A 12118-nucleotide genomic window follows, 5' to 3' on the forward strand; every position below is an offset into this window, starting at 1 on the left:
ACACACAAAAAAAATTGGTTTATCAATTAAAATATTTTTAAAAATTTCCAGATACAATTTTAAGTAAGGGCATTTAAAGTGGTAGTATCACTAAAGTACTTATCTCAAGTGGGCACTGTTCATCAATATTCATTTACCTAAATTGTGGAAAATTGTAAAAATGCAAATAGCACCTGTAAAACTCTGAGAAGTCTGTCCTGGCAGGCCAATATTGGTGTAATACGAGATACTCTCTCCACTGGAAGGCAGATGACATCATTGATTTTGTCCCCAGAAAGGTAATAATGTTGGTCTTTGCAGTCACAATAATGGTTATAGATATAACTTGCACTGAGAAAGAGGTCTGAGCCAGATATGTGCCTGAGAACATTAAAAGTACTTTAAAACATCCACACTAAAATTGTTTTCAGAGATGAAAAGTTTATTTATACAATTTTAATATCATTTTATCACAGACTTAATGAACAGTTTTTTTCTTTGTTTTTCATCTTCCTCCTCTTAATTTCTAGCTTCTTGGTATAACTCTGATTTTGTAAGCTGAAAATGAGGATCTTAAGGCTTCTCAAAAATTGAGGTAATAAAAACTGAAAACAAAAATAAGATAATGAAAACTGTCTATATCAAAGACAAATAATGTGTCAGAAAGTATGTTTCTGAATGCATACTATGTGCAAAGCACTGTCCTAAGTGATTTACATGTATTAGCTCAATTCTCAGAATTAGGAATCATTCTTTTCCCTTTTTACAGGTGAATAATAAGATGCTAAGTAGCTTGTCTAATGGCACACACCTAGTAGACAGTGGAGTGAATTGCACCAGGTAGTTTTTAACTCTAAAGTCAGCTTTCTTCCTACAACACTGTATCACCTGTAAAGGGCTATTTGATTGAAGTCAATCTACTTTAAATGAGAAAGTGGAAGAAATACCTTCATTAAAATTTTATCTTGAAAAGAGAAATAAAAAAAGTTCATTTCAAATGATATTTAGTAACATTTAGGCAATAATCACAACTATGTTCTCAATCTGAAAACTGAATCATGTTTTCAATGAAGGAGCTGAAATTTTTTGACTAAAATGATATACCAGTGGGTATCTTTCACTTGTAACTGCTATTCCCATGTGATTAGAAAGAGGTTACTGTGGTCTTATGTGAAGGTTTCACTTTTTTTGTCTCCACCTCTAAAATTTTTTTGAGATTAATTTAAGATTATTCCTTATCCTATAGTGATCCTCACTGGTTTTCTCCCTTATTATTGTTTAGGTGCCTCACTTTGTGGCTCTGCATATTTTTTCAATTCTCTTAATATCATTTCTACAAATCAAATGAAATTACATTTCCTTTTTCAAGATTTGGAATTTCGCCTGACCAAGCGGTGGCGCAGTGGATAGAGCGTTGGACTGGGATGCTGAGGACCCAGGTTCGAGACCCCGAGGTCACCAGCTTGAGCGTGGGCTCATCTGGTTTGAGCAAAAAGCTCACCAGCTTGAACCCAAGGTCTCTGGCTTAAGGAAGGGGTTACTCGGTCTGCTGAAGGTCCCTGGTCAAGGCATATATGAGAAAGCAATCAATGAACAACTAAGATGTCACAATGCACAACGAAAAACTAATGATTGATGCTTCTCATCTCTCTGTCCCTGTCTATCCTCACTCTGACTCTCTCTCTGCCTCTGTAAAAAAAAAAAAAAAAAAAAAAAGATTTGGAATTTCATCTTGAAATCCATCTGCATTATATTTGCATTACAGTGTCCAAAGTGCTACTTGGCAACCAATCGTGTTGACAAAAGTGAGCTAGATGGAAACTTTAATCTGGAAGGATGTGTGAACCCATGTTATAAGTGGTCAATTTTCATATTGAATATTTCTTCTTTTCCAAGTGAGAGGAGGAGAGATAGACAGACTCCCACATAAGCTATGATGGGATCCACCCAACAAACCCCATCTGGGGCCAATGCTCTGCTCATCTGGGGCCATGCTAGCAACTGAGCTATTTTTAGCACCTGAGGCAGAGGCTCTATTGAGCCATCTTCAGCACCCAGGTCTGATGTGCTCAAACCAACCAAGCCATAGCTGTGGGAGAGGGAGAGAAAGGGGGGAAGGGGCGGAGGTAGTGTAGAGAAGCAGATGGTCACTTTCCTGTGTGCCCTGACTGGGAATTGAACCCGGAACATCCACATGCTGTGCTGACGCTCTATCACTGAGGCAACCAGCCAGGGTTATAATCTTGTTTTCTTATGCAACCTTATAAAAATGTGGAGATTCAAATAATTTTTCAAGAACTAAGTAAACAACCTTTTCATCCCACTTCTGCCACTCCAGTACAAACATTTTAAAAACTAGACTCCAAGTTACAAAACAGTCATGGGGATGTGAAATACAGCATAAGGAATAGAGTCAATGACGTTGTAATAATGACGTACAGTGCCAGGTGGGTACTGGATACACTGGAGGAACACTTTGAAAAGTACATGATTGTCTAATCAGTAATGCTATATATCTGAAACTAATACAAAATAATATTAAATAGAAACTGTAATTAAAAAATAAAATTAAAAATTAGACTCCTTATCTCACCAACTCTGCTCACATACCTTTCTAAATGTGGAGACATGTTAATACTTTATTACTTTATTTTTAAAGATTTTATTTATTTATTTATTTTTTATAGAGTCTGAGAGAGGGATAGATAGGGACAGACAGACAGGAACGGAGAGAGATGAGAGGCATCAATCATCAGTTTTTCGTTGTGACTTTCTCATATGTGCATTGACCGTGGGGCTATAGCAGACCGAGTAACCCCTTGCTCAAGCCAATGACCTTGGGTCCAAGCTGGTGAGCCTTGCTCAAACCAGATGAGCCTGTGCTCAAGCTGGCGACCTCGGGGTCTCGAACCTGGGTCCTCCGCATCCCAGTCCAACGCTCTATCCACTGTGGCACCGCCTGATCAGGCAATACTTTATTACTTTGATTTCAGCATTTCACAATTCTCACTGGCCATGTCTATCTACAAAAGCATTTCAAAGTATCAATATTATATTTTTGCTAAACCACTGAAAGTACTGCCACTTGCCATTGTTTAATTCTTATCTAATCTCACCAAGCTAAAGTTTTATTGCCCAGTCATCAGGACACATACTGTGCATTAAACAGAAGAGCTGTGCACACACAACTCTGTGCTGAATCAGCAGTTTTTCAAACCATGGTGTGGCTGCTTATACAACTTGACCACATCAGATTCAAATAAAGAATTTTTCTCTTTTAACCCATTCCTAATAGTTCTTTTTCTGCAGGTATGACATAGGACAAGGAATCTACTGACTTAAGCTTCCCAAGGATTTTCCTAAGCAGCAAGTTTGAAGAAGAGCAGATGAAATAAACTTTAAAGACCTTTTCAGCACATGATTCAAAAATTAAAATTTTAATTGTAAAACTTCCCATTTTAGGAAGCCATTAAAGAAGCTGTTTTTCACTTAAGAGTCTTACCTGACTCACCTAAAATTATACTCTATTGGCAGTCATCAACTTCGACAACTAGCCTTCTAAGAAAATGATGCTACACTGAAACCAGAACTATCAGAGACAGCAAAGATAAGAAACTTAAATACCTGCAGATTCTTTCACTTTTTCTTATACCTTGATCATAAATCATGACTGAACTAACCAGTCAAAAATATATGTATAAACAGCCTGACCTGGTGGCGGTGCAGTGGACAGAGCATCGGCCTGGGATGCTGAGGATCCAAGTTCAAAACCGCAAGGTCACTGGCTTGAGCGCAGGCTCACCAGGTTGAGCACAGTGTCGCCAGGTTAAGTGCAGGATCATAGACACAATCCTATGGTTGCTGGCTTGAGCAAGGGATCAATCGCTCTGCTGTAGCCCTCCCCACCCCCGGTCAAGGCACATAAGAGAAAGCAATCAATGAACAACTAATGTACTGCAACAAAGAATTGATGCTTCTCATCTCTCTCCCTTCCTGTCTGTCTGTCCCTTTCTGTCCCTCCATCTCTCCCTCTTTCTTGCTAATATATATATATATAAATATATATGTATATGTTTTTATATATGTATGTATGTATGAATACTGTATGTATAAATACTATAAAAGTCTTAACAAGAAAACATTTCCACAATCAATTGACTTTTACTAGGTCAAAGTTAATCCTGCGCTAATAAAATAGCTTTAGGCAATTTTGTTTCCTAATAAATCTGTTAAGATACTTAATCAGATGTCTGTCACCTATGCAAAATATTCTACACATATATAGAAATATAAAAAAGAGAGGGAACATACATAGCTTTAATGCTTTCAGTGAGATTTGTTTCAAAAAAGAAAAACTGTTTTCCTCTTTTTGTGAAACCTCGAATCTCAGATCCTGCAGCAATAAAAATTTTCTCCTGGGGCATGTTAAGAACCCCTCCTAGTTCCAGTCTTGCAATCTTCTGCCCTGGTAAAGTCTTGAACACTGTCTGCAAAAATCATTGGGGAAAAAATTAAGTAGACAAATTCACTATAAGCATTTTTCTTTACTGTAAAAGTGCTGGAATTTGAAACTTACAAAAATACTAGTTCTACGATATGGAAATATTTTGAGACAAATATATTTACTCCTGTGGGTTTTCTGCGTTTTCTGCTAAGTATCTTCAGACTTTGGAATACCTATTCCCAATCAAATTTCAGTGACATCACTAAAATCTGAGCTCTTACAAGTCAAAGCAGGGTTCCTACGCAGCCGCATTTTACCACTAACTTTATTAAAAATGCACTCTGAGCCCTGGCCGGTTGGCTCAGCGGTAGAGCGTCGGCCTAGCGTGCGGAGGACCCGGGTTCGATTCCCGGCCAGGGCACACAGGAGAAGCGCCCATTTGCTTCTCCACCCCTCCGCCGCGCTTTCCTCTCTGTCTCTCTCTTCCCCTCCCACAGCCAAGGTTCCATTGGAGCAAAGATGGCCCGGGCGCTGGGGATGGCTCCTTGGCCTCTGCCCCAGGCGCTAGAGTGGCTCTGGTCGCAACATGGCGACACCCAGGATGGGCAGAGCATCGCCCCCTGGTGGGCAGAGCATCGCCCCTGGTGGGCGTGCCGGGTGGATCCCGGTCGGGCGCATGCGGGAGTCTGTCTGACTGTCTCTCCCTGTTTCCAGCTTCAGAAAAAAAAAAAAAAAAAAAAAAAAAAATGCACTCTGAGACCTAGAGAACAAGAAGGTGCATTGTAATGGATTCCCCAGCTGGTTCCAATGCATATGTTCTTTGTTTTGTTTTTGTTTTTAAGTGAGATGAGGGGAGATAAAGAGATAGATTCCCACGTTCATCCCCACCGAGATCCACCCAGCAACCTCTGTTTGGGACCAATGCTCAAATCAACCGAGCTATCCTCAGTGCCTGAGGCTGATGGTTGGGCTCGGACCAACCACACTATCCTCAGTGCCCAGGGCCAACACTTGAACCAACTGAGCCACTGGCTGAGAGGGGAAGAAAGAGAGAAGGGGGAGAGGGAAGGAAGAGAAGCAGTTGGTTGCTTCTAATGTGTGCACTGACCAGGGATCAAACCTGGGATGTCTGCACAGAGGGCCAATGCTCCATACACTGAGCCAACTGGACAGGGCCCAATGCACATGTTCTTACACTTTGATCTCTTTAGAACTGATTTCTCCTAGTCTCTTTACAATTTTTTATAAATTTAAGTACTGCAAATAAAGAATTATATAATTTACTAAAAACCTTAGCTTCCTATTTCTCTATTTAATAGGAAATATTTGTATCATTAATTTCTTCCTGCTTATTTTCCATTTTATTGGCATCAGATTCTCCTCTTCCACTGGTGACTTTAAAATATCTGAGAGGATAAATGAATAATGGAAACATCGTGCTTCTGATAGTTTTCTCCCTCTTTATCTTTTTGTAAATTCCATATAAAGTTCAACATAAGTGTCTCCATCTCAAACCCATCACTTATAAATTATGAGCTGTGAATCTGACATAATAATCACTTCCTTGATCCGGTGACATGAAGTGGCAAAGGTGATGGGGACAGTCACTTCCATCGTACATTCTGTTATGTGAAACTCTACCAAAGCAGACCTGACAGACTGTCCTGCTGGTCTGGAGCCGCAGGTCACCATGTTATACGAGGACCACACAGCAGGGAATTTTGGGAGCCTCAAGATGCTGCGAGCAGGCTGACCAGGTGGTGGCCTAGTCGATAGAGCATTAGCCTGGGACACAAAGGACCCAGGTTTGAAAACCCTGAGGTCACCAGCTTGAGCTCAGGGTCGCTGGCGTGAGCATGGGATCATAGACATGAACCCATGGTCACTGGCTTGAGCCCAAAGGTCACTGGCTTAAAGCCCAAGGTCGCTGGCTTGAGCTCAATGTTGCTGGCTTGAGTAAGGGGTCACTGGAACAGCTGGAGCCCTCCAGTAAAGGCACATATGAGAAAGCAATCAGTGAACAACTAAGGTGCTGCAACAAAGAACTGACACTTCTCATCTCCCTCCCTTCCTGTCTGTCCCCTGTCTCTTTCTGTTTCTCCCCCTTAAAAAAAATAAAAAAGATGCTGAAAGCAGGCCCAGGCTTATAGACAGCAACCAAGTGGGGACCTCAATTCTTCAACAGCAAGGAACTCAATTCTGCTGACAACCCTAGGAGCTTGGAACAGGACTCAGAACTCTGGAAAAGAATAGTCTGACTGACATCTACGCTGCAGCTGTTTACATGCAGTAAAAATCTGAGTCTGGACTCCTGTCCCACAGAAACTGTGAGATAAACGGGTGTTGTTTCAAGCCCCTACATTTGAGTTAATTTGTTATACAGCATGGAAAACTAAATCACCCTAGGCTGCCAAAGGTGTTTTACAAAGAGCTGGCAAATGACTCTTGTGCTGTCTGTAACCTTGTGCTTCATATAACTGTTTCCAACCCAACTTAGTCTTCATCGTATTTTAGAAAATTTTTAACCTAATATTATTAAATAAATAACGTGTTTCTCTTTTAGAAATTCCTTTCCCCCCCAAAAATAAAACTATACATACCACGACTTCTCCTTTCTTCATGCCAAAGCACAGAACTACCCCATCATGATCGCCAATAACCACCTGTAATAGATCGAAAAGAATCTAAAACTATCATTATTCTAGCCTATCAACTAACTATGGAGAAAATAATACTCTCAATATATGAATTATGATTTTAAATGTGATATGGTTGATATTCTATAATAAAATGTGTCAACATTTGGAAGAGCTATCTAACTCAAATGAACCAATAATCTCAAATGATCATCACAGGATGCTATAAATTCATGCATGAGCAAAAGAGCCAAAGCATAAGACAAACCAATGGATTTACTGTATCAAAGTATGAAGTTAATCAATATGGTTTGAGATTTGAGCACCTAATGTTTAAGAAGCTACTACCTGACAAATGTAGGTGTAACCACAAATATGAAGGGCCATAATTATTTGGAAAAGCTTCCCTATTTTTAATGATGTATCTGTGTAAAGTAGATTTTCTTCACATATTTCAACCAAAGCAACACGTCACAGCAGACTGACATGAAAAGACATGAAAATCCAGGGACCTTTGTTTATGCCAGACTAAAAAAATTGCAAAATGTAATACAATGTCACTATTCTTACTAAATTCTTGGTTTTTGAAAATAGTTATTTAAAAAAAAAAATAAGGTTATTTATATAAACTTGTTTATTTTTTTAAGCAGTAATAAATATTTTAAACATTTCTTAGTTTGAATTTTAATACAGTCAGTATTAACAGATATAACTACATAACAAAAATTCTCTGGGATACTAAACAATTAAAAAATGTAGAAGGGTCTTGAGACCTAAAAATTTGAAGTGTGCTGATCTAGTAGACTGAATACAATAAACAAACATCAGAAAGCTATTGATTTATCTTGATGAGTGCTAGTATATCAGGATAGTGTATTAACTTTGCAGCTATTAAACTATCCTACTAGTCTACTAAATATAAAGTTCAACATCAAAATACTTAATTACTCTTTTTTTTTTTCTTAAGTGAGAAGCAGGGAGGCAGAGAGACAGACTCCCATATGTGCCATGGCTGGAATCCACCAGCAAGCCCCTATAGGGTGACGCTCTGCCTATCTGCAGAGGTTGCTCCAGTGCTTGGCAACTGAGCTATTTTAGCACCTGAGGTGAGGCCATGGAGCCATCTCCAGTGCTTGGGGCCATTTGCTCCAATCACTGGAGCCATGGCTATGGGAGGAGAAGAGACAGAGAGAAAGAAGGGAGAGGGGGAAAGGTGGAGAAGCAGTTGATCACTTCTCCTGTGTGCCCTGACTGGAAATGGAACTGGGACATCCACACGGTGAGCCCACCTGATGCTCTACCGCTGAGCCAACTGGCCAGGGCCTAATTATTCTTTAAATATGATAAAGTTTCAAAACAAAGTTTGCTCTATATTCAATTATGTTTTACATTTCTCTTCTCCTATACACAATCCAGTACACACAGAGTAAAATTACATCCAGAAAAAAAGCATATGGTTTTAATAAGTTTGCTTATACTACTTAGTAACTGTACATAATAATTATAATGTCCAAGAAAATTACTGTTAAAAAATGTCCCATGGTGTTCCAATCTCTGTTCAGATTAAAGAAATTCATTTCCATTTTAAAAAGAGTAACTTAGCAATAGAGAAGGAGCAGGCAGGTGTCCTGTGTTGGAGCTCAGGAGGTGTGGGGAAACCAGTCTTTACCGTACCTTCTGTGCAGCTCCAGGTTTTCCCGCAGGAAGCAGCTTCATGGTCTTCTGAGAGGTCACGCCCACCTAAGGAGACACACCAGCACCTGGAAAATGTGCTCACAGCCTTAATGAGTCACTGCTGCAGAGAGGAGCAGGACTAGCAGATTCGGAGCACCGTGAGTTTTATTTTTAACTGCAACATTTAGTGATATGCAGTCATTATTCGTATCAGTGATGAACTTATTATCTAATGAAATATGCCACAAAAGTCAGGAGACAGGAAACCACCCAAAAGAGTAAAACTTATGCATGTCAAAAATTTATGTTGTCAAGCCAAAAAAAAAAAAAAAAGTGATATTCCTGACAAGATATTTCACACATGCACAACACAAACAGTTCTAGAAGCTTTCTTTTATGAGTTCCTACAGTTGTTAAAAAACTGTAAAGTGACTTAAAAATCTTTGGAAACAAGTCGAGTCATTAAAAATGCAATGGAGATGCTTTTTGCTAAAATACCAAACATTCTTTTTTTTTTTTTTTTTTTTTTTTTCTTTTTTGGATTTTTCTTAAGTTGGAAACAGGGAGGCAGTCAGACTCCCACATGCGCCCAACCGGGATCCACCCGGCATGCCCACCAGGGGGCGATGCTCGGCCCATCTGGGGCGTTGCTCTGTTGCAACCAGAGCCATTCTAGCGCCTGAGGCAGAGGCCACAGAGCCATCCCCAGCGTCAGGGCCACCTTTGCTCCAATGGAGCCTTGGCTGTGGGAGGGGAAGAGAGAGACAGAGAGGAAGGAGAGGGGGAGGGGTGGAGAAGCAGATGGGCGCTTCTCCTATGTGCCCTGGCCGGGACTCCTGCACGCCAGGCCGATGCTCTACCACTGAGCCAACCGGCCAGGGACTAAAATACCAAACAGTCTGATGGCCGTGACATCCAATAAAACGGATGGGGAAGATGATTTTACCAAACGTACAGAAGGTGAAGGTGCAAACATCACAGCTTGTCGCCAGGGTGGGGGTGGGGGGATGGGGACAGGACTGTCACTAGCCAGCCAGAGGAGGAGGAGTGGAGACAATCTGGAGAAAGCCACAGGCCCAGTAAAGAATTTATTTAAACTGCAGATCTATACTGTTATTCTGTAGGCCAGGGAGAGTGGTACAGGGAGTTTAAAAGAATGTATTCAGATTTGTATTTTGAAACATCAATCTAGCAAGGGAGGTGAAAAAACGGCCTGGAGGGAGGGACCGCTCGAGGCCAGGAGCCCACTTCGGAGGCGGTTTGAACCAGCCCGGCCACGGGGAGGAGGAGATGCAGATGGGGGAAACCGGGCCAATGGCAGAGGCATCTGGCAGACGCGGCGGGCGCCGGCGGCGGAGGAGGAGGAAGGTGGGGAGTGCCCAGCAGAAGTCCCCGGGCAGCTGGCTGGGCCAACGTGTCGCGTTAGCCGAGCCCGATCGCCCGACGGTTCATGGAGCAGACGCGTGGAACGGAGGGCGGGGGCGGGACGGAAGGACCATGGGCTCTGGAGGCGGAGACCGTTTCCATAGCAACCCCTCCGCCCCCGCTGCTGGGGCCGCCTGGACCACAGGACCTACTTTGAGAATTTTCAGGGGGGCTCACTCCATGGGCGGGTGTCGCTGCGTTGTTGGCGGTCCGACGGGTGGGGTCCGGCCGACAGTGAGAAACGAGGGGCACTCTGCGGAGGGGGCGGGGCCGCGGGGTCGCGTCGGAACCCGGGGCGCCGGAGTGAGTCCTGCCACGTCCCCGCGGGCCGCCAGGGACGACCCGCGGACACGCCTCGCATGAAGGGCGGCTCCCCGTCCCGCAGGTGGCCGCTGGCCGCCATCCCAGCGACCGACGTCGATGGAGGGGCCGACTGCATCCTCTCGGGGAGCCGAGCCGACCAGCCCCCTCGGGCTTACCTGTAAATAATCCGCTCGGTTCAAATGCAGATCCATGACGTCCGCACGGACACGCGGCGCAGGTCGGGCCGAGACAAGACGTACAGACGCCGCTAGATCCCGGGCATCAGAGGGGAAACAGTTTGCGACCCTCCGACGAGCAGCCCCACCGCCAGCGGCCTCCGCAGGGATGTAACCGCGCGGCGTCTGGGCAGCGGCGTCGGGCACGACGTCAATACGTTCACGCGAGTGGGCCCGAAAGGGAAGCCCCTCCCCCTCCCGACCTGCACCAATCAGGAGAGGAGGAACTGAGCGCAGGGGGAGTGGTTTCCAGGGAGACCGGAGAAGCGGTTTTGGCTCCACCCCCAACACCTCCCAGAGTCGTACTACAAGTGTTTTTGAAGATGAAGGATTGCTGTGAAGACAGGTAGATTCGGACCCACTTATCTGACATTGGAAAGGCTCCAAATTTGTATTTTGAAACATCAATGCAACGAATTAAATTCCACTGTTATAGGCGTTATCTTGTATCTGCAGTTCTCAAACTTTTGGTCTTAGGATCCCTTTGAAATATTCTTACAAACTTTTGAGTAACTCACAGACTTTTTGTTTACATTGATATTTACCATATTACAAATTAGGAGTGAAGAATTATATAAATATAAATATTTTAATGCAAAATAATATTTTCCAAAATGCAAAACGTAAAAAGATTACAGTTGTTTGCAAATCTATTTACTGTCCACCAGTAGATTCCAAGACCTACTTCTTCAGTAGAACTATTGGTAGATGTATGGGTTGTTGTTTTTTTAAGTATATGAAGAACATTTGGTCCAAACTCAACAAGTGGTAGTTTTTGAAGTCTGTTGCAATGTGGAATGTGGCTTCATCACACAACATTCAAAAATCCCATTTGTTAATATCACCACAGATTTCAGCAGAAAAGATTTTAAGTATTGGAAAACTGTCAACATCAATGGCTGGATACAAATTTTCCAAAACTATAATTTGTGCATAAAGCCTCAAATTTTGCAACAAATGTCAATTGTTTTCCTTGAAATGATAGGTTCCCTTCCTCAATTCACAAGAAAGTGCATGCCAACTATCTCAGTCTGAATAATCATATTTGTCAGTTGTGCTTTCAAAAAACTAATTGTTCTATGAAAAAAAAAAGCAATTAGTCCAGGTAGCAACCCAAATAATAATCACACCAGCGCTTTTCTTTGAGACAACTGATGTACTTTGGTATTTAGTAGAAATACTTTATGCATACTTCCCATATCATCTCCCAGAAAATTTAAAAAGATACTCAGGAGTGAAGACTTAAAACTAACAATTTTTACTGCTTCATAATGAACATTTTTTATACAAAACTCTGTTTCCTGCCAAGATGGTCATGAAGAATACAGAGGTTACTAACACAGTTTGAAGTCACTGCTTTGATTCATGCTTAAGTATCAACAGTATTAACCTCCATGGCTTTTGTACCATCAGTGCATGTC

The 12118-nt window shown here is 42.1% G+C and overlaps 1 protein-coding gene across 4 annotated transcripts in view; it reads right to left on the minus strand.

The window, feature by feature from the left end:
* Positions 1–10818, minus strand: part of BBS7 (Bardet-Biedl syndrome 7) — a 65787-nt gene extending 54969 nt beyond the window's left edge. For all 4 annotated transcript variants that reach the window (XR_010751501.1, XM_066384570.1, XM_066384578.1 and 1 more), the window contains exons 1-5: positions 10638–10818; positions 8734–8799; positions 7024–7086; positions 4291–4466; positions 174–360 (exon numbers count right to left, since the gene is read on the minus strand). Coding sequence is in view for 3 of the 4 variants with exons in the window: in XM_066384570.1 (XP_066240667.1) it covers positions 174–360; positions 4291–4466; positions 7024–7086; positions 8734–8799; positions 10638–10673 (528 nt within the window). In the remaining variant the exon portion in view is untranslated. The remainder of the gene's footprint in view (positions 1–173; positions 361–4290; positions 4467–7023; positions 7087–8733; positions 8800–10637) is intronic.
* Positions 10819–12118: the final 1300 nt, after the last annotated feature.

This window comes from Saccopteryx leptura, chromosome 1, assembly GCF_036850995.1.
Source record: "Saccopteryx leptura isolate mSacLep1 chromosome 1, mSacLep1_pri_phased_curated, whole genome shotgun sequence".
NCBI lineage: Eukaryota > Metazoa > Chordata > Mammalia > Chiroptera > Emballonuridae > Saccopteryx > Saccopteryx leptura.